The sequence below is a fragment of the Malaya genurostris genome, chromosome 2 (assembly GCF_030247185.1).
Source record: "Malaya genurostris strain Urasoe2022 chromosome 2, Malgen_1.1, whole genome shotgun sequence".
In the NCBI taxonomy this organism is placed as follows: domain Eukaryota; kingdom Metazoa; phylum Arthropoda; class Insecta; order Diptera; family Culicidae; genus Malaya; species Malaya genurostris.
Window position 1 is genome coordinate 291,039,572 of NC_080571.1, and position 27,624 is coordinate 291,067,195.

Below are 27,624 nucleotides of genomic sequence, written 5' to 3' on the forward strand. Positions count from 1 at the left end.
TTCTCTAGATGCCTAAACCAACGTCAATAGGTTTCATATTTATTTATTGCTAAATTCTGGAACCCCACTTTGCTTTGATCATACAGGACGCCTAAGGACACGTTGCAAAACTTAAATGAAACATTCCTTCTACGGTTTGCTGTATCGATAGCGCATCTTGTCCGGCGGTTCGCAGTATTCCTTCACTATCAGCTTGCACAGGAAAACGTGAAACACGATGATGATGACGCAAATCGAAACCCAGAAGAGCGTCGGTAGCCCACCGAGTGAGTGGCCATGTTTGTGCAGTGCAATCACATGATGTTCATGAGCTGGAGCTTCCATCACCTCTTTCACATGGATTGCGTGCCGGAGATCTTCCATGTGCGCCTTGTCCGAGGTGATGTAGAGAATTGAAGTTAACGGTTCGGTTAACTTCACCGGAAATATGGTTCGAGTTGGCCCGAGCTGGACGGGAGTATCCAAACAGCCGGCATCGCAGGCATAGTAATTACGATCGGAACGATCCAGAACAACGGACAGAGCCGCTTTATTATCATCCTGCACAGCAATAGATACGTTAACGTGAGTCATGTTGCCATAATTAAGTCGCCGGAAATCGTAGTCTCGATGAAGATATTTCGGATGAATGTTCAACTCCAGGTGTTGGTTACTGAAACGGAACCCTCCAAAACTGAGTACCATTGCTTGTACGATTCCACTGGCACCGGCCTTAAGTAAATTGTGACAACCTTGTTTTTCTAAAGTCAGCATCCAAGAGGCTACCACTGCGTTTAATTCCTCCAAGCTGGTCATTTTTTTCCACAGATTTTCCGCCTGCAATGTGTGATAGCTGTCGTAACATCCCTCGGCGTAAGTCAATGCTTTCGCAATATCCGTTTTCTTCTGAATGCTGCTCAAATTCTCATACTCGTACGCTCTGCTGTGGGAGATGACGGCATACATCGTCGCATTAATATCGTTTCCGTTCAACGTGTTCTCCGCTTTTGAGGTACTAATATGGAACCCGGTTTCCCACAAGCTGTTCCAAACTTTTACATGGTCCCGTTTTAACGCATAGTAAGCGTTATGTTCACCATGTTCCGCTGCCTGCAGCGCCTTGTTCATCGCATCAATCGCCCGCTGCTCTGTCGAATCTTTTGTCGCCAGGTATTTTTCCTTGGCTATCGGCTCCGAGTAGTCGATGGCTAACAAAATTTCCAACTTAGTAGTGCCTCTTTTTTTCAGTGTTAGAACACGCTGCATTTTACGGGCCACAATAGATACAACTTGAACACGTTTATCATTATTCCCAACCGGAGCAGCATCCACCGAACCTGTAATGACTTGATAATCCAGAATAGTTGAACCGTGCTGAAGTCTGAAAAAATGCCCAATTCAAATTTGTATCAAACTTCCCACCATCCTGCAACTTACTTGATACTCTTGGTAACTGCCGTTGCCCAATCCGATACTCTCGGAACGGTCAATTCCACATCCATCAGTTGATTCTTCATATTTGTGATCTGTATCTCCTGTACCAGTACCGAAGGCATCGTCCGATGAGCATAATACTGATAGGATACAAAGTAACCTTCCGAAAAACACTGGAACCGATGTACAATTCCAGTCAAGTACTCTACAACCGTTGCCTCCCGATTGGTACCAATGCCGGCTCTGGTAGCAACGCTCACAATCGGATGGTAGTTGACCGGCTGCAACAAAGCACGGCCTCGAAATATGTTCAAATTAGCATCCGCTTGAATTTCCAACCCGAAAAATCCATTGCCTACGTACGGAATTGCATCGTGTTCATGCGGGAAAGCTGGTTGATGTCGAATATTTACATTGTATTCCAACTGTTGCAAATAGAAGGGCGTCAATCGGTCGTCCATGCATCGTATAGTGTGATCTAGTCATTAAAATAAATTCCCTCAGTGCATTGGTCAAACCATACAAATTTAGAGTATTACCTTTGGCTGGTTCGTTTCGTCCGAATAGCCATCGCAAAAAGGAAGGCCCTATGTACAGGAGGAAAACGGCCACGAAAAAGAGCAACAAGAAAAGTTTTCTGTACGATATGTTACCATCAAAAGTTCGTTTCAAACGCCGACTGAATTCACTAGTATCGAATTTCATATTCATGTTAAAGCGCAGACAGGCGCAATTTTCACAGGTTTGATGAATATGTTACGCAAATTTTCATGTTTTTCTACTAAACATTTGCAGTCTTTTCTGCTTCGGTATTGTTTTTTTTCGTCTTCTTATTTTCTACGTATTCGTGAAATACGTCAAAAATATTTATCATCTAAACAAACCCTGTGACTGAGGTTTAATATCAAAGGGAATATCGAAAAATTACGTTCACCCTTTTAAAATTTGCATGTGGAAAGTGTTCAGCTCGTTTACTTACTTGTTCTCTTTGGACATTATGTTTTTCAGAATTCTTCTTCAGAGTTATTGTCGATAAAATGAAGGTTTTGATGTTTGAAGTTTGGTCTTATTCGAGATTATCATTATTAATATTATTAACATAGTTTATTTATGCCCGGCTTTAATCTTTTGATCGTTCGCCGGATGTTTGAGATTATCATTACCGTGTATGTAGAACAAGTACATATATGAGTAGAATCATGAATGAAAAATATCTAAAACACTTCAATCGTTTGAAGAATTACACTATAGCAGACCCTATCAGCTTGGAGCGAAATCAATCTTCAGTTCAGCAACGCCATCGCACGGCATCACATTCAACATATCAGGTCAATTGTATGGATGCGCAGCCCTGCTATTTTGGCGCGCTCGAATTTGACATTTCTCTTCCCTACTTCTATGTATGAGATTCGATGCGGACTCACCTGAGGGCGACATGCTCGCAAAAAAGGATGTTGCCAATGATTTGCTCGGGAAATGTGAGAGCTGGATATCTCCCCGTAAAAAAATATACCATTAATTTTACAACATAAACAATTAATTCACATTTAGATCTATTGGTTACAATACATTTTATTGTATCTTGACAAGATTTTTTTCATTTCCAACGATTCAATATATTGTTTCTTCGATTCCACAGTTGAATTTATTGTACACGTGGTGTTTCAAACGATATGCAAACTGTACATTTAATTGTTTTACAAGAAAACATGCATGAAAAATTTGTATGATTTGAATTGTTACGATACTTAACAACCTATACATTCGATTGTAAAAAGCATGTTAACAATTAATTGAATAGTGTATAACAATTCATTAAAATATTTTTCAATGGTCAAAGCAAAATTGTGGAGGGTTTTGTAACAGCTAATCGTATTGTTTTTCTACAATATTTTTTATTCGGGTTGTTATTCTATTCTACTAGTTCCTTACCTTACCGCCAATATTAGTTTCCCTGGCTCTAGTAGATGGTCCTACCTTGGACCAACCTGGATTGTTCGGATTAGCCTAGTGTAATCGCGGCCGGATGGCACTCGTAGCGGTCTATCCACTTTGAAAATCAATTAGCACATCGGCTTACTTCGGAACAGTAACGAACCTCCTCTTGACTGCGTGTTTTATTTTAACAAAATCTTAACTATATATACAAGTATTTTTCTCACAACAAACACGCTCATTCAATGTTACTCTCAAGTGAGTCAATGTTACTCTCAAGTGAGTCACGTACTCACTTTTGCTTATTTAATTCAAATGTCAAAAAGTGAGTAATACTGATTTAGAAGACTGAGTAACTTCTACTCAATTTTTAAATTGACTCACAGTGCTTTGAAAACGTTGTGTGAAAATTTACGTTCACTGAACTTTTCCCTTTGTCGGAGGCGGAACCATGTTATAACAGCACATTATCGAAATGCTTACTGTACACCTCAAAGCAAATTGCGCAGGTTGAAGACGGTAAGAAAGTGTTCAGTCATATAGCAAGTATTATATTTATTTTTTTTATATAAGAATACGTCAGAGCATTTGTACGAATGCTGTACAAAATGCCAGTACGTGGGCAACGTAGGAAGGCAGACGGATCCTTTCCAATGACCGATGAACAGGTAGCGGCTTCCTTCATTCGTTGGATAAAAGTAAGTCAGTATTTGTTTAAAGTAAAAATTCCTTATTCGAATCCCTTATTCAAATCGAATGATATTGAGTAATATTTACTCACTCGTGCTCATTTTCCTATTTGTAGCACTGAGTAAATGTTACTCAGAATTTGACAAATATCATATTCACTCAAAAGTGAGTAAACAAGCTTTACTCTCTATAGAGTAGTTTCACTTTTAACGAAAGTGAGTGAAATTGTACTCACTTTAGAGTAACATTGAACGAGCGTGAATGTAAATCACAGACTAACAGACAGGACACTCAAATTAGATTCTTCAATCATTTTTACGGTCATTTCGAATATTCCTTTATTTGGGACAGTGCTCACATGTGTCATGATGGCGCCACGTTACCCTATCAAAAACATCCTGTCTGTCATCTAGACTGTGTTTATTTTTTTCATTTACCAACAGAGTTGCCAATTAAACAAAATTACCTGTAATGTATTGTTTTGTATACGTCCATGCGAATTTCATACAGGATACAGATTTAATACATATTGCCAAAACTATATACATAATTGTGCCTACTTCTCATCCTCCAACGCAATACAAAATCGAACCCGTTTTGTTACAATATTTACTTGCTTCTGGTCTGCCGCCACTTAATTTCGGGTGAAAACTACCAACACAATAAAAATAGTCTTGATGAACAACGTTGAGCCAAATAAATGGTTATCTTCGCGAAAAAGTTAAATGTATTATCAACGTAATCCAATAATTTATTGTGTCGATTCATTTTCAAATATTTGGATGAAATCAGGCATCCCTGCAAGCAGCTGATCGGTGTTGACAAACGAGGGGAAACCAACTAGTAAAAAAACTTGTACATAACACAAGGGGTGTACAGATAGTAAATAGTTCGCGCAGTACAATATAGGTGGAACTAGTGCATCACGAAAAATTATTTTTATAAGAATTTACTCATACTGTCATGTCTGTTAGTCTGTGTGTAAATGTCGCGCAATATTCACGGTTTTCTCTTTCCATCCCGAGAGGGGATCCTGCACTGAAATGAAAATCTTATTTAAAATCATTAGATTTGTCACTTGAATCATATGCAGAACATAATTTATAGAAGTTATATGCAAACTTAGCAAAGCAAAGTCCTGGTATTACATTCCTTTTGTGGAATTTGGCCTTTCTGTTTCAACAGACTTCGCAGCCGATTCTTAGTGTACAGAATCATTGCATGGCTAGTATTATGGATCCTACTGACACTATGAATCCTTCCAGGTCGAGGCTCGAACATACGACAACTGGCTTGTAAGACCAGCGCCCTATGCATTGAACCGCCAACCCGGGACATATATAAAAACTTATAATCTTTATTTAAAGTGAACGTTAAACCTAAATAGACGTTACCATAATGAAAGTTATAAGAATATCCCATATAATGTATATGGAAAACCGATGAAACCTAACTCGTTACATAATTTATATTCATTGGATGTCTTATGAATCGTACGCAGATGGTATTTCACAAAAGACATATGACAACTTATGATCTTTAATGGAACTCTACATAAAATCTAAATGATGTTCAATAAATTTTATATCTTCATAATCTTTATGATATTGATAAAAATACCATGTACAAGTTATGCGAAAAGTCGATAAAACTTAAGCCAATTACATTTTTCTATTGAACGCATGCTGATTATGTTTAATAAAAGTCATGTGTAATCTTATAATTTTCATTGGAAGCGTACATCAAATCTGCAACAAGGAAGAAAACGAGACACTGTTTTCTTAAGCTGACGAAAATAACAAGAATTAACTTAGACATATAATGGAGTTTGTCCGACGACACGACCTGCCACTCGTCTATTAAAACTGTATCGCAAATCTGACTACCCCTCAGTAACTCGAAATGTCAGAACGAAATTACTTGAAAATTTGTTAATACTGGCAACTCGATTTGATAAATTATTGATTTCGAATAACAGATACCTTGGATACTGTTATTCAAAAACAAGTTTATGTAGATAATCAAAACTAACTCCGAATCGATATATACCAGTTGCGCATTTTACTACTTTGCCTAAAAACAAGAATCGGCCCTTAAAAGTTATGTGAAACGCTATGTTTTTGCGATACGGATAAGTTATATTATTTTATTTGCACCACCAGTAATTTTATGCACCGGAAATTTGATACCAAAGCAGTTACCAATCAACTACATCATCATCTCACACCATTAGAAAAATTCAATAATGAATTGAAACTTTTGCATAGTTTTCATAAAATCTTTAAATTATGCGACTAAAAATTTCTCCTAAGATCGTATCATCAGCATTACTATTTTTTCGCGCCATTGAGACAAACTTTTGTTTTATGACTTTTGCTAACCCTAGAATAGTTTTAGTATGACATCTGGATAATTCTTGGAAAATTCTCTTGAGAAGACTTGAAACGCATCTCCAATAAAGATCTTCATGGAAAACAATCAAACTTTCTAGCATGATTTAGCAGAGAAATAACATAAATGAATGCATTTTATTGTTACTGACTCAATGTATAAAGGATAATGAAAATAGCTTAAATTTAATACTGGTGTTTGAAATCGACATCACAGAACGCAGCAATTTCATTATCGTTCTTTTCCCATTGATTTAAACTTCTGTAAGAGTTCTTTTAGTGTTACGAAATTATGTTTTTGGTCTCAATTGAATGCATAATAAACGAAATAAATATCCTGCTCCACGTTTTTTTTTTTGAGTTTTAGAAACAGTAATTTTTCTTGATTATTAGCAAATACACATTATAATAAATTCAGTTTCGTCTTGTGTCCATTTTATTGCAACAGATTTGGAAATATATGGCTGCACACAAGAGAATAGATCGCTTTATCCCGAAATTAATCCTTTTTTCTTGCATTTTCGTGGCTACTGACAATGGAACGGGATAGTTTTCAATTTGGTTTGTTTATTTCTATATATGCGGTTCCTTGACAAATAACGCATAGCAACCAGAACACTGTTGCCTAAAAAGAATAATTTTATCATTATCAAGGGGCCGCTATATTTGTGGTAACTGACGGAAAATCACTCACAGACACTTTTTATTTCGATTTTTCTTCGGAGTGCCTGGTCGTGTCGTCGGTTTGTCTTTACGAAAGAATAGTTGTGAATCGTACTGCTTGAAGCTGAATAAGGAGTTGTGTCCTCGATATTCATCAACTGCTCCAGAATTTTTTAGGAAGTTCCGTTTTTTTAAATCGCTGACAAGACAGCTCATTCAATTTCGTTCAAGGATATGCCCTAACGGATTATGAAATAAATACCCGGTACGTCTCATCACTCTGTCTGTCTAATAAGAGGATTTAAATTTTTTTATAGTTTCGGGATCCTACTTCTCCTTCGCAAATATCAGGAGCTCCCTTACAAAACTAACGATTAGTATAGCTCAAATCTTCGATAAAAGAAGTGGTTTCCGATTCGTTGTGCCTCTGATTCGTCTGGTAACAGTAAATATCCGATGAAATCAGCCAGTTCCAAAGAAGTAAGTGTAGTTGAAATATTAAAATAAATTTTCATTATGAAACTCTTTACTTACGAAAAATATAACAAGTTTTTGATAACACAATTATTTTTATTGCTGTTGATTCCATTATCCGAGTATTTTAATTAATTTGAATCTTATATGTATCACTTATTCAATCAAATAGCAATCATTTGATCAATATATAACTGCTATATAGAACTGGGATGACCTCCATCAAAAGTTACTAGTCATATGGTATAGATAAACCTATCTATATGATTTCGAAATGAATATAATATGCGCTTTATAAATTGTTTTAATGTATGTTGTGTGGAAATCTAGTAATGGTTATAGGGCGCGCCAATAAATTTGACTCAGACGGGAAATTTTATTCGTTATATGAAAATCTTGTAAAAATAACGTTACGAAGAGTTTTTTGTTTTATAAGATTATCTTATATATTTGACATGATGTTGAATACACTTTGTAGCTATCAATGGAAAGTGGAAAATCATTAGAATATCATATAATGTGAAAATGAGAATTTAGCTCAGTGTGGCTTACACACATCCCTAGCTATACCTGCGCGCGCATATAATTTTGCCTCCTTGTTTACAAAGCTACTATTTACTTCATACATCCTGGCGCGCGGCTTAGACCGATCTTGTGTGTTTGCATATTTCGGCCCTTATCGTAAGCTGAGTGGAAAGATTTTATTGCTCTAAATGTGAAAATTCCTATATTTGGCTTATCTCGGCGTACACAAAAATCATAAATCTATACCTGCTATATTCAGGCACTACAATCGCTTGTAGACCGATTTAGTTTTTGTTGATTATTTTCACAATGCTACACTGTCTAAGCCCACTCTTTGGGCCATCGGATGAAATTCTAGATTTGATTTAATTAATTAACTGAATGAGTTTTTTGTGATCTTTCACAATTATTTAAAAAAATAATTCGATGGTATGAAATATTTGTTTTCAAATAATCCTTATGCTGGCTACAAGGACCACATTCGGACACATTTTTAGAAAACATTTCCACGCTTTTCATGGAAAATCAACGAATTTCATATAACCGATTAGCGTCCAAATCGGTGATGAGCTAACAGTAAAACGTTTGTGGATAATTTTAGCAAGAATGGTCAGTTTCGGAATTAGGGTTTGCCGATATTTTCAATAATTATAAATTTTGCTGAAACGTTTACCGAGCACACGGTCGACATTTTATTCGCCGAGATTCAGCCAAAAATTCAAGTGTTTACGGCTCACGATAATCGAACAAGCATTTGTTATAGAGTTGTATAGTGGTTCGTATTCTCGACTTGGTCTTTATTACTGAGCCAAACTAAACTAACTGAGCTGTTGGTGTTCAAAACCTGACCACTACACTGATAAAAATTTGCACGATCGATCCACATGTAAACACCACTTCAATATAATATGCTATTTCATATCAATACATAACCGAAGCGATTTATTTCAAGATTTCATGTGCAAATTCACTAAGATGCGAGATTAGATTATTTTTCACTTAACTTTGATGTGTTTTTCCTTTGGATGTGATGTGTTTTGCTTTTGAATCGAACTACATGTGTTAAACACTTCATTTTCTAGTGAGAATGAGTATAGCACAAATATATGTGCAAAACACTTGATTCGGTCAACTCTGTTTCAATTGAAATCTATGTGGAAAACTATGTGACATTCACATCAAATGCATATAGAATCTAGAGGTAACGATATATCTGATCATTTTTAAGTGCATTTCATATAAACGTGGCATGATTTCCACTAAATATCAACAGTTTTTTCACTCATTTTATGAGTTAAGTGTTTATTTTCATGAATTTCATGTGTTCTACAACCAGTGATAGATCGAATGCTTTGCACATGATGCTAGCGTGCAAATTATTTTCAGTGTATTCAGCATGCTTACTCCACAGACTAACAGACAGGACACTCAAATTAGATTCTTTAATCATTTTAACGGTCATTTCGAATATTCCTTTAGTTTGGACAGTACTCGCATATGGCATGATGGCGCCACGTTACCCTATCAAAAACATCCTGTCTGTCATCTAGACTGTGTTTATTTTTTTCATTTACCAACAGAGTTGCCATTCATACAGAATTACCTGTAATGTATTGATTTGTATACGTCCATGCGAATTTCATGCAGGATACAGATTTAATACATATTGCCAAAACTATATACAGAATTGTGCCTACTTCTCATCCTTCAACGCAATACAAAATCGAACCCGTTTTGTTACGATATTTATTTACTTCTTACTCTAAGCTTGATTTATCACATATCTACTCATTTCTGAGTTAAGAAACGAAGCTGTCAAAATTTCAGCATTTTTTACTCAAAATAAGAATAAAATATTTTTTTAAAATTTGAGTTAGCCCAACTCAAAATTTGAGTTCCTCGGACTCAAAATTCTTCGGTAATGTTTATATACATTAATTTCTAGTCAAAGTCATTCTTCTTTATTTTAAATGGGAAGCGCAAAAAAAGTGATTCAAACCCATTTCTTTTTGACCGGTTCGGAGTCAAAAGTGAATAATTTTGATATCCTTATGTTCCCGCATAGCGTTTTGGCTACCTGGGCAGCCTTGGCCACCAGAAGGCTACCAAAGTTGATTCAGTTACGGTTGTCAAATCCAATTTGACAAAACAAAGTCGCCTGTATCCAAGTTAGCCGAGCGTTTTCATCTTCTCACCTTCGCTGAAATGTCAAAGATTTCAATGTGGAAAAATCCTGGTGGATATGGTTGTATCGTTTGAGTTGTATTCCTGGCAGCGGTGAGGCAGCCGGTCACCAGAATGTCTGCCAGCCATATTTTTCCAGCTGGCAGCGTTTAGTCAGCCATCTGGCAGCCATGCGTATGCGGGTTGGACGTCTCACTTAGCAGAACTAAAACCACAAAATTTCTCTTGAAAACAATTATGGTTGATGATTCCTTGTTTCAAAAACCGGATCTAGAAGCTGCAATTAAAAACGGCGTATTCTTGCATTCCTAAATTCGATTAGAATATTACTACAATGAAAACGCACTGAACTGTAAGAAGCATTTTTTTCACTTAGATGTTTGAAAACAAAACGCTTACTCTAATGTATGAATAAATGTCATGGCCTGAGTAAATTTTACTCAAATCCATACTCAATTTTTGACATATTGTTCCAGTTTATGAATTTGAGTAGTTGCAACTCAAACCATGAGATAAATTCAAAGAGCGTGTATGTAGAAAAACAAAGATGCTCCACATCAAATTGCAGTGTACATTATTCAGTAATATTCTAGTTCCGTGTACACCCGGCAATGTGTTCAGCACCAGGGCTAATGATTTGTCATTCTGTATTCTTCTCTCTTCTATCGAACGAATGATGATGGTTTTCCGCTCTCATAGGATTCTCGTTTCCAATCAATGTCGCTTTCGCTGTCACAGTCGTCATCTGCTTTGCGGCTAGAAGTGCAGTATTTCGTGTTGTGATCGGTGCGGTATAACTTGAAAATTGAATACTTAATCCTGCAATCAATTCAATATTTAACTAGTTTAAAAGTAAGATAGCTTAGATGAAATAAGAATTTTTTAGTCTAGATTTCAATTGGAAATTAGCTAATCATATTATTTGCATGCAGTTATTTAAAATGGCTTGTTCTAAGGCTCTTCAACGATCAACCACATTGTTGCGAAATCCTCCCGTTGCCTTCGAACCCTACATTGGTCAACGGTCATGGTAAGTCGATTGGATTTAAACGAAACCGATAAATTTTAATGATTTCGGTTGATTACTATGCGGGTCCAATTTAGCTGGAAGCGAACGTTTAATTCTCAAGGTCACCTTGCAATTAATTGTTATCAAGATAGATGCGAAATTCGCCAACTTAGCCCTATCAGGGAATGAGTCTGTTGTTATCCTTATCACTTCTTCACTTGGGGTGACTTCTGAACTATACTGTAGAAACTTTTCATGCACTACAAGATGTTACCTAACGAAAGCTATGTTTTTCAATATTTGCTAAAAATAGACAATAGATGGAGAATCCCTTGTTTGTGAGATATTGAATGATTTCGTTTCAGCTCATGGTGGGGTGCCGTGCAGATGGGTCCTCCGGACGTCATTTTGGGCGTCACGGAAGCGTACAAACGGGACACCAACCCGAAAAAGATCAACCTCGGCGTGGGAGCTTATCGAGATGACAACGGTAAACCATTCGTGCTGCCAAGTGTTCTGAAGGCCGAAAAGAGACTTGCAGAAAAACTGATGGATAAAGAATATTCACCGATCAGTGGAACGGCAGAATTTTGCAAGAACAGCATACTGCTGGCTCTGGGTGAGGATAGTCAGCATGTGTCGAACGGACAGAATGCCACCGTACAGAGCATCAGTGGAACCGGCGCGTTGCGCATAGGAGGAGCTTTTCTCGCTGCATTCTTTCCCGGGCCGAAGGACATCTATCTGCCGACACCATCGTGGGGCAATCATGGACCGATCTTCCGCCATTCGGGGTTGAATGTCAAATCGTACCGATACTACGATGCAAGTACATGTGGATTCGACTTTAAGGGGGCACTGGATGATCTGTCGGTAAGTGTCAACAGAGGAATTTTAATCAATCAGCATACCGAGGAAGGGAGCTCCAATAGTAAACAAAAAAATATTAGTTGTTTATTGGAAAACGTCTGGGATGTTGACGTTTGCTATCATGCTGTTGTTTTTTTTTTGACGTCACATACATTTTGACGTGGTACAAGGATGATAAGGAAGATTGAATACGCAAACACGATCGATTTCCAGTGGCGTTAATGAGATGAGCCTGATTACAACTTTGATGTTATTGTTTATTCTAATCGTGATTCCTTGGACTAGTGATAATATTGTTTTGTTTACTTCCAGAAAATCCCTGAACGCTCCGCTGTACTGCTTCACGCTTGTGCTCACAACCCAACCGGTGTGGATCCACGTCCAGAACAATGGGCTGAAATTTCGGCACTTTTTAAGAAGCGAAAGCTGTTCCCCTTCTTCGATATGGCATACCAAGGTTTCGCTAGTGGAGATGTTGCCAAGGATGCTTTAGCAGTGCGCGCCTTCCTGAAGGACGGCCATCAGATAGCCTTGGCCCAAAGTTATGCCAAAAACATGGGCTTGTACGGAGAACGCGCAGGAGCCTTTTCGCTCATCTGTTCGGACGCGGACGAAGCTGCCCGTACCATGTCACAGATTAAGATTCTCATTCGTCCAATGTACTCCAATCCGCCGATTCACGGTGCTCGATTGGTAACCGAAATTCTCAGCGATACGAGCCTTCGCAAGGAGTGGTTGGGAGACGTGAAACTGATGGCCGACCGAATTATCTCGGTACGATCCAAATTGCAGGACAATTTGAAAAAGCTGGGATCGAGCCGCAATTGGCAGCACATCACCGATCAAATCGGCATGTTCTGCTTCACCGGCATGGATCAGCAGCAGTGCGAGAAGTTGACGAAAGACTTCAGCGTCTACCTGACCAAGGACGGTCGCATTTCGATGGCTGGTGTTACGACGAAAAACGTGAACTATTTGGCCGAAGCCATCCACGCCGTCACCAAGTAGGATGGCGGTGGTGCTGCCAATGGTATTTTTATTTCCATCTATCCGAAACGACACATTTAAATGGTGGCATTTAATAAAAGGTTCCGCTTTCACCGAGCTTCATGAATTCAATCAAATTGATTTCAAAACCATAAAGTGATTATAGACCGTAGCTTGTATCAATCCCATATGAATGTAATAACGAAGAATTATTTTGCTGCAAAATACAAAACAAAGAGTACTAGAAGAAGTTATTTCACACACTCGAAAAAAAAACTACCGAAAATGTATCATTAATTAAAATTTTATTTCTTTTCAAAAAAGTTCAAATGTACAATAATATCTACTCTCTTCTGTTACAATGGTTTCATACATCTTTTCACTACGTGTAGAGTTTGTCACTATACTTTTCATGTATAAATATTGTTTAAAAATTATTTAATGCTTTTGTTTTCATTGTTTTTGTCTATGTACGCGCCCGGTATTATGCAGAATTGATACACGGTCCGTGACGTCAAATCGAGTGTGAATATTCCAAACTGTTTGTTTCGATTTGTTTTTTTTTTCTTCTTTCATTTGTAAATAATTAGTACTTTTGTATATGCACTTGTTTGCTGTTTCTGTTTTCTTTGTGGGACGACTTGCCAAGGTGAATTTCACACTTGAGAGAAGAAAATATTGACGGGTGGTCTACTACACTGCTGTTCAGGTGAGAAAGTTTGATCCTTAACACTAAAAACGCTTATCCTTAGAAGAAAAATGGTGTACATTTTTTCGATTTTCTCTTTTTGTGTATTTTAATTTCACCGATACGAAGGAAGTAGCCCCCATTGCCTAGATTTGTTTTAACATTTATTTTAACTGTACAGTTCACATGATCGAATTTTCGACAGCATTCTTAAACGTGCTACATTCTATTTGCTAAGATACCCATTAATCACAATCAATATACATAACGATTCTGTCACTTCCGGCCTTGTGTCCGGCCGGAAGCGTGTGCGAAATCAACCGATGGCCAAATGCGCCCTACTGGATAAAATTTTAACGTCGTTTCACTTATCCAACCGTGGCGAAGTTCGAGAAAAGCGACCTTTCGGGGCAAACAACCTATATTGCATGAACTTATGTTGCGTTTCGGAACGCCTCTACTGAACTATGCTTATCAATTCGACATTAAAGGAGTAATTTTGCTTAGCTAAGGTTGTCTTATCTCATTTAGTTCTATTGAGCTATTATGTACAACAGGGAGTTAAAAACTTTACCACGGTCACACATCGCAATGCAGTCACACGCACTCTCACTCTCTCTCGTGCTTTTATCGTTATCAAACGTTCCGTAACTGGTGGTTCATGTTTGATTCATGTGCCATCATCAAGTGATCTTATTTCGAAACACTTCTGATAAAAGGTAAATCAGAAACCTAAATGTATTGGCGCAAATCGCGTATTTGACGATGTCTGGTATCATAAAACGGGTAGAAGAACATCTGACTTTAGATTGGAAGTGAAGATCCGGAAAACTGCCATCAGGTTGCTCGGAGGTTGGACGACCAGAAATTAACGGATCCAAAATGACACGTAATTTCGATATGTGAAGGCGTCCTTCAACTAGATTCCAGGAAACCTGTATGGAACTGCCAAGGATAAGTATGAAGTTACCGAGAACCTTCGGACACTGAAGATGTCGAGTTCGTAATTTGACAAGCGATTTGTATTCACGGAAATTGTAGTACATCTATCGTTACCGCAGGCACCACGAATGGAGGAGTGTATTTGGAATAGTGTCTCCAAAAGCAGATTCTCCGTCTCCTAAAGGTCCATAACGATCTATCTTCTAGCAAAATTTGGCATCATGCCACTACACGAAGGACGTACTTTAGTGGTATAAAGTGAATTATGTGAATTTCGTGCCGAAAGATCTGAACCACCGAAACATTCCGGAAACTACTGATCCATTATGAAGGGGCAGCTTCTGTAATATAACATACAGTTGTGAAGAATGTCGAAGAAATGAAGTAAGCATGAGTTATTATGCAGTTGATTCTGAAGTCGTATAAAACAGGGTGGCAAGTGTATTAGCGATTTCAATTTCCCGGTTTTCCCGGTGCGCGAGACTGAAAATTCCCGGTTTTTTAACATGTCCAAAAAAAATCGAGAGTTTAGCATTAAGTATTTTTCGGGTATATCCTTGAAACTACGATTGAAACTATCATTCCACAGTTTGTCCAAACGTTTATCTTCTAAACTAACAGTACCAGCCAGCCCAATGTATTCCATCTTAATTTTGTGTTTTACTTCGCCTGTAACTTCGATGTAACAATAGGATTAAAACAAGAAACATATCTGGCCAACAGTGATGAAAGTGATCAGTCTTGCATTTCACGAAGGAATGAAGCATCTAAATTATTGCAATTTTCTTGACAAATCAACACAATTTATTTCAACTTCTTGCTTTTTCTAATAATGCTCTTAAGCGCAGCTTTCACATCATATTCGACGATTATTGGTGGTGTTTTGTAGTTATCCAGAAATATCATCAGTTATTTGAAAGCCTAATGATGAAAAATTAAATTTAAAGTTTTACAATTAAAATAAAATAATTATTTTTCGAACTATTCAATCTTTTTCAAGACTACCACTGAATCAGTCTTTAAAAGGCTCTGGAAGATCAGTCCTTCCTAAAACTTATGCAAATTAGGAGTGTGTTCTAGAAATGGACAAAACCGTTCATTTCAAAGCACTATTGAAAACTTGATAGTTGCACCAAAAGAACTAGTTTTATTGAACCGTTCTTTCGCTTTTCTGAAACTGCATGTTTCTTCGAAAATAATATGATAGCTATAAATTATATTTTGTAGTCAACAGATTCAATAATAATAAAGTCTTTTTGCATGTGTTCAACCAGTAATTATTCTCTTTTGTATACATTTTCAAAGTTCGCGAACTTCTACCAGACTCCTCAAACCAGCAAACGTTTCGAAAGACTATTCTATTGAGAAGAATAGAAAGCTATCGTTCTTCAATAAAGAACTCCAGTTCACTCAATCTTCGAGGAAAACTAGTTCTTTTGGACCGGACGCGGACTGACCATCTCTAGTATATTCCAATACTTTTTTAGCCTGGTATAGTATAAGGTTAAAAATTAAAAATGAATGAACTAAAGCACAACACTCCTCCCTCAAACCCTATTACTTCTAACAACCAGTGGCGTCTCGTGACGGGTTGTGCACTGCTTATATGGTATGATATCAGAACCGTTTCGACATCGCAACTGAGACAGCAATTTGTTTTCAACTGCCATAAGCATAAGCCATTGAAGCCTCTCCTGAATGTGTGCATACAAGCTCTCACAGTCAGTTGTGCAGTGCACGAGGTGCACATGAAGACGAGAGGCCATTGCTAACAACCTATACGATATTCTTTCAGAGTTGGGTTCTGGCGAGAGAACAAAATCCTTCTAGAATTCTTAAAATGTACGCTTGTCACTTTGGAAAAACAACAACAATCTATGCCTCTAGTGACGATCTAAATTTGACTCTCCTATCATCGACACTGAACAAGCTCTTACGAACTATGAAAAACCAATTTCATCTGTAAAAGAAGGAAATCAAATATTCCTTGCAAACGGTGGATAAAATGAAAGTCGACAGCTTTGCCGATTTTGCGAATCCTACTGAAATCAATACCAAGATTACTAAACAAGTATTGTCACAATTTGACATTACTGAGACAAATTTTGGTGAAATTAAGGAAATCATTGGCTGGCAACTAAAAACACGTCCCCAACCAATTCTTAAAAAATTTATCAAACCTGATGTTATCTGATGTTACTTTTACCATTATGCGTAATTATTCTGAAATTTGAAGAAAAACACTAGAAAAGGTCCTAAGTGCAAATGACAGTTCCTCTTTCTTTACTCTTTCTTTCGATTATTACGGTCCTATAGGCAATCCTTCTATCTTTAACTTTGTATAGAATATCGACTGAAACTATCAACTTTCGATCTGCTGTTAACGTTATAATTTAAAGAGAAAATAAACAAAGAGAAACTGTCATTTGCACTTGGAATCTTTTCAAATATTTGTCGAGATTTAATAGAAATCCAGCAGAAGCATCCAAATTATCCTTATTTTTCATTATGAGCATTGATTATGGTGTTATTGATGACAACTAAGAAAGCTCTTATTGATTTAAAATTGATAAGGTGTTGACTCCATTTTAAATGGATTGTGCACCATTGAACCTGTGAGGGACAATAAGAAGTTTCAAAACTTATACTGAACTTCTAGTTCAAATACAAATTGGCCTTAGTCTTTTCATTTGTTGTATCAGGAAAATCTTGACGCTGAAAATCGTTACTAATATTAGGAATAGGAATTTTTTTCCCAGATTTGCACTAAAATTCCCGCCTTTTTCCCGGTAATACCAAATTCCCGACATTTACCCGGTTTTCCCGATTTTCCCGGTCACTTGCCACCATGATAAAACCTTATGACTGAGGAATGGGTCAAGGTTCGTGCATTCGCGATTTTTGAAACGATGAATCAACAATCATAGATAGACATTTTTGTTATCTCAATTATACTAAGTAAGAAGTCCTACAGAAGGGTATCAAAATCGTTCAACTTTGACTCCAAACCGGTAAAAATGAAACGGTTTTGAATAACTTATTTGTACTTTTCATTTAAAAGAAAGAAGAGTGACGTAAACTAGGGATTCCATGTATATAAACAAAAACGAAAAAAAGTTCTTTATTTTGTGTGCAGGGAACTCAAACTTAGAGTTAAACTCACTCAAACTTTAAGAAAATATTTTTTTCTTATTTTGAGTGAAAAATATACAATTTTTGACAGCTTCGTCCCTTAACTCAAAAATGAGTAGGTAGGTGGTAGCTCAAGTATAGACTAGACTACATGCACTTTTCATTAAATTGAGTGGTGTGTCAATTAAGGGGCAGTGCGATAAAATTTCATTTACAATCGAATGATACCAGATGAAAATGAAATTTATGGCCACTGATCGTCAGTATATAGATACGAAATCATATGACTTTTGTTGTCATTTTCAAGTGAAGCTCCCAGAATTCATCGTCAGTTGAATAATCATACCTAGTCATTTATGTTTGCTCGGTTTCAAGTGCTAAATAGTCTAGTTGCTTCATTGTCTTCGCTGTTGGTAGTGAGCAAGTTCGAATGAATTGAATTATAAATGAAGTAAAGTATTAAAAATGAAAACTGAAGGAAAAAATTATTATTTCAGCTAAAACCTCATTTGAAGGCCGCTCCATTGAAAGAGAGCCGGTTCGGTACGTCAGCGAACGTTGTGTGTGTGTGAAGTTTACTGCAGAGGAGAGATCGTCCGTGTGTTTCACATTAGGTTTCAATTGAATTGAATAAAGTTTTACTGCACTGAAGGGGCCATTTCACACGAGATGACGCAACAAAACTAATAATAAGAAGAACAGTGATGACAGACAGAACTAGAACGAAGCAATTGGTGATACTTTCGGAAATCCGACCGTATCTTGTGTGATCAAGACATTCAAACAGGTAGCGGAAGGAAACGCAAAATTGCTGATTCGATTAGGACCAGGATCTCTTCAAGCTTGAGCCCCAGATTTTGCCGAAATGTCCCAATTTACTAATTATTCAAAATCATCGAATGTGGACACATATTTGAAGTAGATTCTCAAGATCGACAACACGAAATTTTACTTTTATTTTTGGCATAATAATTTGTTGTAAATAACAAAATCAGCATATTTCTAACATTATGATATCTTTTACAGAAATTAGATGAGACACTCATCATCCAATAGCACATGCCGAATTCGCATCACCTCTTGTCACAATTTTCACGCCCTATCAGATTGGTCGGCCGCAATAACAAATTGCTATAAACGATTTGGATTTTCTTGGTAAATGAATATAAACTCCACTATACTATATGGATTGATATATGGAAGCATGCATAAGACGAAACGCATTACTTTGCTTACTTTTTGTTAAAATATAAGTAACAATTCTCGTGCAGTTCGGTTTCACATCTCATCCAAGTCAGTCGATTAAACAAAACCGGTTACGTTCGGGACAGAAGAAACCAAGTATAGTATTGTGTAGTGAACAATAGAACGACCTCGAAATGAGTGAACCAAACGAACAAAAGCTACCGCCGACACGAAAGAATACAACTGTTGTTGACTTCAGGCAGTGCAAAATTCGTCCTTCGATACGAGAACTTGAAGGTTTGTTTAAGGAGCAAATGCATCTTGACACTAAACGTGTGCATTTACTTCAATGCAATAAGACGAATAATGTTGTTTACATCCAGTTTTATAAAGAGTTGGATGCAATTCAATTCGCAAAAGACAATAACAATGTGCACTATGTGGAGCACGAGAACATTAAGTACAACATTCCAGTATATATGGAAGATAGTGCTATAGAAGTGCGTGTGCATGATCTTCCCTCAAGCGTCATCGATCCTTATATTCGCAAAGCTATGTCCCAATACGGAGAGATTCTCTCTAGAAAAGTGGAAGAATTTTTCCCCGGTATTCTAAATGGCGTACGTTTGTTACGCATACACTTGAAGAAGGCTATACCTTCTTATGTGATTTTCGGTCAAGATACAAGAATTCCGTGCAAATCACTTGTTACCTATGACAATCAGATGGACACATGTCAATATTGCCAAAAAGCTTTTCACTACGGTAAGCCATGTGATAAACCGGACAAGGAGACAACTATACCAAAGGACAACGGTGCTTTCTTCACACAAACCCCAAGCAACCCCAGTACACCTGTGACAGCCACCAACAACAATGAAGCATCCCCTTCAACGAACCCATCATCATCCCCTATAGAACAAAGTACACCAGCTGCAATTAACAACTTACCCTCCAACCAATCAGCAATTGCAACCAATATACAACAAGGTGCATCTACAGCAACTAGTAATGAAAAGAAGACGGAAATCGACAACAATACCATCGATGCGGCAATGGATGACGAGACGAACCACGAACGAAGTGCCCCTCAATCCTCGCAGGAGAGAAATAGAAACTCCTCTCCCTCTAAAAAAAGGGTGACAACGAGATCCAACATTATTCAAAAAATCGGTTCAATCGGCCACGTAAAGCTTTTGTGATTTGAAATTTGGAATTGTAGTACAAGTTCTCGAATTACACGCAATAGAATCAACTGGCTTGCGAGACCAGTGTTTTTGTACTTAAGCGAAGTATTTTTTATTTGACTTCCATAAATTAAATCGCAGCGAATTCAGTGTGAAAAATTATTCTCAGCGAATTCAGTGTGAAAAAAAATTAGAAACCAACTCAGAAGCAAGTAATTATTGATAGCTAATCAAAAATGATTTTTTTCCTTTCCAATTTGAACACAGCACAAAATCAGTCTTCTGTAGAAAACAGAACAGATAAACCAACATCAGAACACACCGGTTTCGCTCATTCACACATAAAAAATATTCAACGTATAAAACACGCTTAAAGGTAATTAAACTTTTTGATATATAAAGAGTACAAGTAATGTCAGATATAACACTGGAACGAAAGTAACAAATCGATAGATCATTATAGATTATAAAATCATAATCATAATAGCAATTAGTTATATTTTCTGCTTTATAAAAACTTAACAATTTGCCACCGAGAATTCCTGTGTAATTTTTACCACTCTTAAACAAGTTTAGACCTTACACCTAGAAAGCAATCCTCCGAAACTGAATGCGTATCAGAACTAATGAAGGTTGGGCAATCCTTGCGGGCATACACCACTCCTGTACAATACCATCCCAAACAAATCGATACCTAAACCAGCGTAGCAATATTATCAACACTATTGTAACGAGGATCTCTGCTCTACCAGACGTATATTATACAATAGTAATTTCCAGCAAAACGTATCCACTATTCGAAGTGGACACAGACTTACGGTTAAAATAAATAAATCCTGCCTTCTGCGCCATCGGCGAGTGCTTCTGTTTTGTTTTCCAGTATTATATGGCTGCTCGTAATGGTGCAAACTCTTATAGTTGAACTTTATCTCTAGCGGTTCACATTACACTCTCTAGTCTCTAGTCTATGACGATGATTTCGTTTTACCCTTCACTGTGCCCGATCCCGTAGAGCCACCGGTGCTCTTGGTGGAACCGGACGCTTTGGGCACCGCGATCTGACCGTCCTCATCGACTTCCAACATTTCGAACATAATATTCTTACCGTTTCCAACCGGCGTGGGTGCCGCTGTTCGGGAATTTTCTCCGTTCGCTTCCACTTCCGGGTCACCTTCTGCCTCCACAATGTACTGCTCAAAATTCATACTGGAAGGATTAATCTCAACGCCGTTTTTGGTCCAAACATCGGTAGTTTCGCCTTGCAAACTTACTGCCGTTTCCGTGTCTTCCAGGTCGGCGATGAGCGCCCGAGATGTGTCTGGAAAGAAAATTTAGTCATTGAGTTTCTTTGAATATTTTATGTGACAAAAATGAATGTTCTACGAACATCTTATAATGAGGTTTACGTAAATTGACCAACCGTCAAACAACTAACGTGAATTTCCGGTGTGAAAATTAGATTTTTAAAATGGCGAACAGTGAGTTCTTCTAATGTTAGTAGTTTGAAAATTCGCGGGAATTTTTTTAAGTAGCAATTTTTTACAAAAAAGCAAAAAGAATTGTGATTTTGATTTAAATAAATATGTCAGCTATGCCGGTTTTGTCAGCCTTAAAAACCCACACCCACGAAGTTATCGGTTGCTTGCGGTATTTCCAGCCATTGAACTTCTATGCAATTTCCCTGAAATAAATGTTCATTTTTTCATGGCTAGAATCCTATTGATTTATATAAAAATCTGAGAAAATCTCCATGTGACTTCAACCAATATTTAAAATAATTATACCCTAAATGTTATATGAACACTACACAACATTTTATCTAAGCACATAACTCCTACTGAATTTTGCATTAAACAGCTTCTTAATGCCAGTCGTTAAAACTTACGTGAAAAGTATTGTGGAAAATATTCACATAACTTTTCACGTAACTATAACGTGATTATTTTTTTGAGTGAAGCAACATTGCACAAAAGAGGTTGGGTAGCTTACACCAGCCTGGTGGCAAGGACAATTCGCTCTAGCAAGTGCTTTCGTAGCCAACATCTCGGGTGTTCGATGGGCGATCAGTTCACTAAACATAAGGTAAACAAACATTCGAGCATTGTTAATCGAGTAAAATCCTATTTTCTTTATCGTAATAAAATATTCTGATCGATCATTTGTGGCGAAAGGCAATGCATCAACATTTAGTTAGTAATATGAAAGTTTTTTACTGGTCATTGTTTCGATCTTCGCAGAAAAATGGTTGACACAACAACATGGGCTCCCAGTTTTCATACTATTCCAAGTTATTTCAATCATGAAGTTTATGAGTAAACTCACTTAAATGCAAGTTTCATTGCTTCTACACTTAGATACGATTCACCATTGTTTGTAACATGTTTTTTTAGTTGTGTTTAACACATGTTCTACAAGTGTTCAACACATCTTTCTCAAGCAGAAATTCGTATGTGGCGTATTTATATTTTTCACTTGATTTGAAAAATCGTGAATCAATTGATATCTGTGAGTAAAACAAAGAGACATTTATGTAAAATTCTCATAGAATCTGGTGTCACAAGCATTTATCATTTTGAAGTGAATGTCAAATTAATGTACTATGGATTCCATTCAAAATTCATAGTCTTTAGACTTATTCACTGAACTCTCTTTTTTACGCGGGGGATACGTATCGCATAAAAAGAACCGCTAAAAAAACGAGTAACAAATACCTTTTGGGACTTTTGAGATTTCCGAAATTGAACAATTTTTTTTTATGCCAAATGTCTTAGAAATGCATAAAACGTTAATATATGGTGTACTCTAAAAAAATTGGTCATTGGAGAAATTGAGACCGCGTATCTTTGTAAATCCGTTTAGAAAAAAACCGATAGTTGAAGAATTTTTGTTTGATGCCAAATGTCTTAGAAATGCATAAAACGTCCGGATCCGAATGACAAAACAAGAAAACGAGTAACTTTTTAAATCCGCGTGAAAAAGTCACGTAAAAAAACTTATAATCATAGTTTATATGTTTTGCACATGAGATGTTAACGTGTCAATTTTGATCAGTGTATGTTACAGGACAGCTGTCAGCCACACGGTAAACTAGATCCACCTACACTCAAATAAAAATTCTCGTTCGATTTACTTGGAAAATTACGTAAACTGGTTTCAAATGTCAAATTGAATATTTTACGTGACGAAAATGAATGTTATACGAACACCCCCTAAAATACATCAGAGTGAATTGACCAAACGTCAAACAATTACGTGAATTTCCGGTGTGAAAAACTCGATTTTGAAAATGGCGAACAGTGCCCCTCAATGTGTAAGTAGTGTAAATATTTGAGAGAAATGTTATTTAATTACAATTTTTTACTATATCGACAGGACCATTCCAGTATAAAAGTTTCCATTTGTTCAACTGGACCGAGTGCCTACGTGAGCCCGGAAGTGTGCCCGCTCCTGCCGAATGCTTCAAACAGGCCGTTGGCCTACCGAAACACGGTCTCAACATTGGTAGGAAGCTAGAAACACAACTCATGTAATTGTGAGAGTTCTCGGATCTCGACTTCGATTTCGGTTGGATGGCAGAGACAATAAAAACGATTTCTGGCGGCTTGTCGGTTCGAGATCCCACGACGTTATCAGTTGCTGTTTATTTTCAGCCACTGCAATTCCATGCTAATTTTCTGAAATAAATGTTTTATTTTACATAGTATTTTTCATTTCATAGATTTATATAGAAATCTGAAATATCTCCCTTTTAACTTCAACCAATATTAAATATTAATTCTCTGGTATCTAAATAGCATTAGCATTAGCATTAGAGACCGCCCGTGTGTTGCTACTCCGTTATTGATCTGGACCAATTGAGATTGCAAAATGATTTTTTGAAGTAACATGTTTGGGAATAACACATTGTTTCACACTGTGCAAACTGTATTGAACCATGCATGCTGATCAATACCGACGCCGGCCACGTCCGAATGCAGATCTACTTGGGAGGGAAAGGATTGTTAGTTCGATGCATGTTGCTACTAAGAACCGAGGAATCCTCTGCATTCCCACATGCATCACATGAGAGGATACTTTGTTAGTAATGTTTTAATAATGTTATCATGTGTTCATTGCTCTGGGTAGCCGGCTACCAAGAATGTTTTAAAGTATTATCGTTTTATGTGTTACTTTGTGCTGGCAATATAATGCACGAAACAGTCAATCTCCGAAATTGACAAAACTCCGGACAGCCGGCTGTCGAGTATGCAGTCACTCGTTTATGCATCTACCTTTCGCGTTTTTTTAGTCATGCAAAAAAAACACATTCCGATTAATAAAAAAAAGGTATCATCTCACTGCTAGGTGGATTAAGCACGTTTTTATAAATGAAACTACGTGATACAAAATAAACGAGCGAATAGGATTTAGACAAGAAAGTTGATTCATTGCATGGAAATATTCTAAACAGATATTATAAAATCATTTTAAATCACCAAACAAAGGTCAACAGAATTCACACGCGTCTTGATTCTTTATTATTTCCGATTCTTTATTATTTTTATTATTTGAATTGTTTATTGAAATTATTAATTGGTTATATTAGTTGATCTGGGCAGCCGGCTACCGAGAAAAATATTAATTTACTGTTTGCAATATTAATATCAAGTGTTTTTTACTATGTATTCAATATACCGATATATGTTATCTCTGTTATTAACTTTGTAATATAAACGGATTTGCGCAATGGTTGATTTTTATCATTCATTTTATAGTCCTGAAAGACAATCAATAACATGGAAGAAGAAATCATTCCTAATAAAACTTTTCTCCGAAGCTAGACGGAAATTGATAGGTTGAATAAAGAGATGATTTAGTAAAATAGAGTAATCAGAAGTAAAACATTGAAAATATCTTATAACTGAAAGAAAAAAGAAACTCCTGCAATTATCGCCCTTTACGACATGGAAGCAGGAACCCAGTGGATCTATTCTTGGTTCATTTTTTTCCGCCGGATTCCACACGGCATCTAGGCTGGTATAGTCCGGAGAGAGCTAATAGGTACTATCAATCTCCTAGTGGACCCCAGCCCCTTATTAATTCTCTGGTATCTAAATATGATATGAACTGATAGCTAAATGTGATATGAACAGTACATTACATTTTACCTATGAAACACGTAACTCTTACTGGATTAGGCATTAAACAGCTTTTAAATGCCAGTCCATTAAAACCTACGTGAAAAGTAGGGTGGAAAATATCCACATAACTTTTCACGTAACTATAACATGATTATTATTTTGAGTGTAGAAGTTGAAACTTCTGTAGTATTCAGAAAGCTGGTAGAAAAATTATCTGGAATTCGGTTAAGTTTACAGGAAAATATGAGCAAATAATCTTCTTGTTAATCTCTTCTACCCATATCTGGGTAAAAAGTCCATAATTTGCCATCTCCAAAATGCACCTACATACTGAGTCGGTGCATTTTTGTTGAAATAAAAATGCATAATGTGGAGTAATTATGTGAAATTGTGATCATGTTTTGAGACGAAACAATTAGTAGATATTCAGACCCATGACGAACTGTAACACTTGAGACGAATACGTTTCCTAAATTGGCTAGTGGATTTATTTTTAAGGCAAAAATCGATCGCATAAGGATTTAAAACCATTTTTAATGGGAAAGTGTGACAAAAACCTATATAAACATTTTAAAATATTTCACAGTTTGGTTCAGGTACATTGAAGAAATGTTTCATGTTCAATGTTATGAGATAAAGGGATGAGATCAGCCCAGTGGCATCAATAAGGCGCTCTAGCCAGTTCTATCGTAGCCAACATCTCGGACGTGTGGGGCTTTCAAAGCTAGCAAGTCAGTGAGAGCAAAGTAAACTAAATGAAGAAAAATAAAACACATAATCGATTGTGAAAGTCAGCATTACAATTTGGCACCGCACGTTTCATAACGATATCACATTTATAATCGAACATATGAAAATCATCTTTGTTTCAACAGATTACAGATATATAGCATCAACAAACTTTAATTTATGTTTACATACTTCTTCGTAGTTTTCGTTTTTGCGGAAAAGATGATGGTCACAAGAACATGGCAACCCAGCAGGACAGCTCTTGGTTTTTGTCGTGAATACGACTTACTTTACTATGGGGTGCCATTTCAAAATTCACCCTCTGAGAGAGTGATAAGTTTTTGATCGTGAATATCTCATCAACATAATTGCTACATGCCATCGTAAATATGATCACAATTTTATGATAAAATTTTCAGTTGTGTGACATAATCTCAAATAATTCAAAATTAAACTTTTCTGAAATGTTTGGTATAACCGAGTATCAAAGAGGATGATCATTCATAAGGCGCGTTTGCCTTTCACGTATTTTTAAAGCTCATAGCTCAGTGATCTGTGGAAGGATTTATATAATCTAACTACCAATAGAAACGAAATTTTTCAACTTAAGCGTATAGAGAAAAAGCATTGAAGTTTTTCAATAGTACACTATTGAAAAACCTGTCTCATTTGACCCATGTTAACACCAGCCGATCAGAACGCGTTCTGAGAAAGAGAACAAACTATCTGCTGCTGTACAACAAATCGTTCGAGAAAAATGTTCCGAACAGTGCTTAATGTCGTAGTGAGTTCCACAATTTGGTCCTTCTGAAAGGCAGGAATGAATCCCGTACAGCTTTCCTGATAGTTTCTTTCAATGAGATGCAAATCCGAAATGAAATAATCGAAATTAAAATTCTATATGCTGCTATTTTTATAGCCGTTAGGACCGCCCATTAGTGAAAAAGCTGCAGACGAAATCACGAAAAAAGAAACCTCTTAACAAAAATTGGAGAATTGGATCAGTTTGGATTCTATCACCACTGCGAGTAGTTGTTTTTTATGTCGTTTGCAAAGCTAGTTTCGCTTCCGACAAGAACGATTACGTCACAACTGCCAGTCATTTGCATTGGTGAAAAACAAATGTGAAGAGCATCACACAAAATCAGCCATTCTAATGGCCCTGAAAGTTTTCTAACTAACTATTAGGATTTGTTGTTCGCAAATCGAAGGTAAATATCCTCAGTTTAGTGTTTGATTTGATTTGTGCACTTTTCGCTGTGTGAAATTCTCAGTAATCGAGATCAAGTGAAGCCTTCTTTGTTTTTGCGAAAAATGTGAAAAAGGGGAATGCTTGCATAGCTCATACAATTGATCAACTAATTGATATTCGGAAGTGTTAAGGAACATGTCAGTTGTTTTCGTATTCACGACATCCAGTTATGTCTCTGACATAACCCACCCGCCTTTTGCACCACGATAAAGCACCGTTCGCATACTGCATTGATTCTTCGTGATCTTC

General features: G+C 36.8%; 3 protein-coding genes across 4 annotated transcripts in view; 1 reads left to right on the top strand and 2 right to left on the bottom strand.

Moving 5' to 3' along the window:
- Positions 1 to 27: 27 nt before the first annotated feature.
- LOC131430564 (uncharacterized protein KIAA2013 homolog) lies at positions 28 to 2,245 on the bottom strand. Its single transcript, XM_058595630.1, has 3 exons — positions 1,953 to 2,245; positions 1,417 to 1,891; positions 28 to 1,360 (listed from the first exon to the last, which is right to left on the bottom strand). The coding sequence occupies exons 1-3, from the start codon at positions 2,122 to 2,124 to the stop codon at positions 130 to 132; spliced, it is 1,878 nt and encodes a 625-aa protein (XP_058451613.1). The 5' UTR covers positions 2,125 to 2,245; the 3' UTR covers positions 28 to 129.
- Positions 2,246 to 10,969: 8,724 nt separating this feature from the next.
- On the top strand, positions 10,970 to 13,390 carry LOC131430566 (aspartate aminotransferase, mitochondrial). 2 transcript variants are annotated; one of them, XM_058595634.1, is made up of 4 exons: positions 10,970 to 11,126; positions 11,207 to 11,304; positions 11,649 to 12,156; positions 12,466 to 13,390. In XM_058595634.1, exons 2-4 carry the CDS (start codon positions 11,216 to 11,218, stop codon positions 13,159 to 13,161), a joined length of 1,293 nt encoding a protein of 430 aa, XP_058451617.1. In that variant the 5' UTR covers positions 10,970 to 11,126; positions 11,207 to 11,215; the 3' UTR covers positions 13,162 to 13,390. The 2 variants fall into 2 exon arrangements, with proteins under 2 accessions (XP_058451617.1, XP_058451616.1); XM_058595633.1 differs by having other exon boundaries at positions 11,008 to 11,126; positions 11,184 to 11,304.
- Positions 13,391 to 13,428: 38 nt separating this feature from the next.
- The window catches only part of LOC131430565 (BRCA2-interacting transcriptional repressor EMSY), a 30,742-nt gene continuing 16,546 nt past the window's right edge, over positions 13,429 to 27,624 (bottom strand). The window contains exon 5 of the mRNA XM_058595631.1: positions 13,429 to 21,592. Coding sequence (XP_058451614.1) covers positions 21,240 to 21,592 — 353 coding nt within the window. The 3' untranslated portion in view covers positions 13,429 to 21,239. The remainder of the gene's footprint in view (positions 21,593 to 27,624) is intronic.

What these genes read in the sequence shown, in the direction of transcription:
- LOC131430564 (XM_058595630.1), bottom strand. Translation starts at nt 2,124, where the DNA reads ATGAATATGAAATTCGATACTAGTGAATTCAGTCGGCGTTTGAAACGA. An exon ending in ACGAAACGAACCAGCCAAAG is followed by an intron (nt 1,892 to 1,952) that starts GTAATACTCTAA and finishes TTTAATGACTAG; the next exon opens with ATCACACTATACGATGCATG. An exon ending in GCAGTTACCAAGAGTATCAA is followed by an intron (nt 1,361 to 1,416) that starts GTAAGTTGCAGG and finishes GCATTTTTTCAG; the next exon opens with ACTTCAGCACGGTTCAACTA.
- LOC131430566 (XM_058595633.1), top strand. Translation starts at nt 11,201, where the DNA reads ATGCAGTTATTTAAAATGGCTTGTTCTAAGGCTCTTCAACGATCAACC. An exon ending in TACATTGGTCAACGGTCATG is followed by an intron (nt 11,305 to 11,648) that starts GTAAGTCGATTG and finishes ATTTCGTTTCAG; the next exon opens with CTCATGGTGGGGTGCCGTGC. An exon ending in GGGCACTGGATGATCTGTCG is followed by an intron (nt 12,157 to 12,465) that starts GTAAGTGTCAAC and finishes GTTTACTTCCAG; the next exon opens with AAAATCCCTGAACGCTCCGC.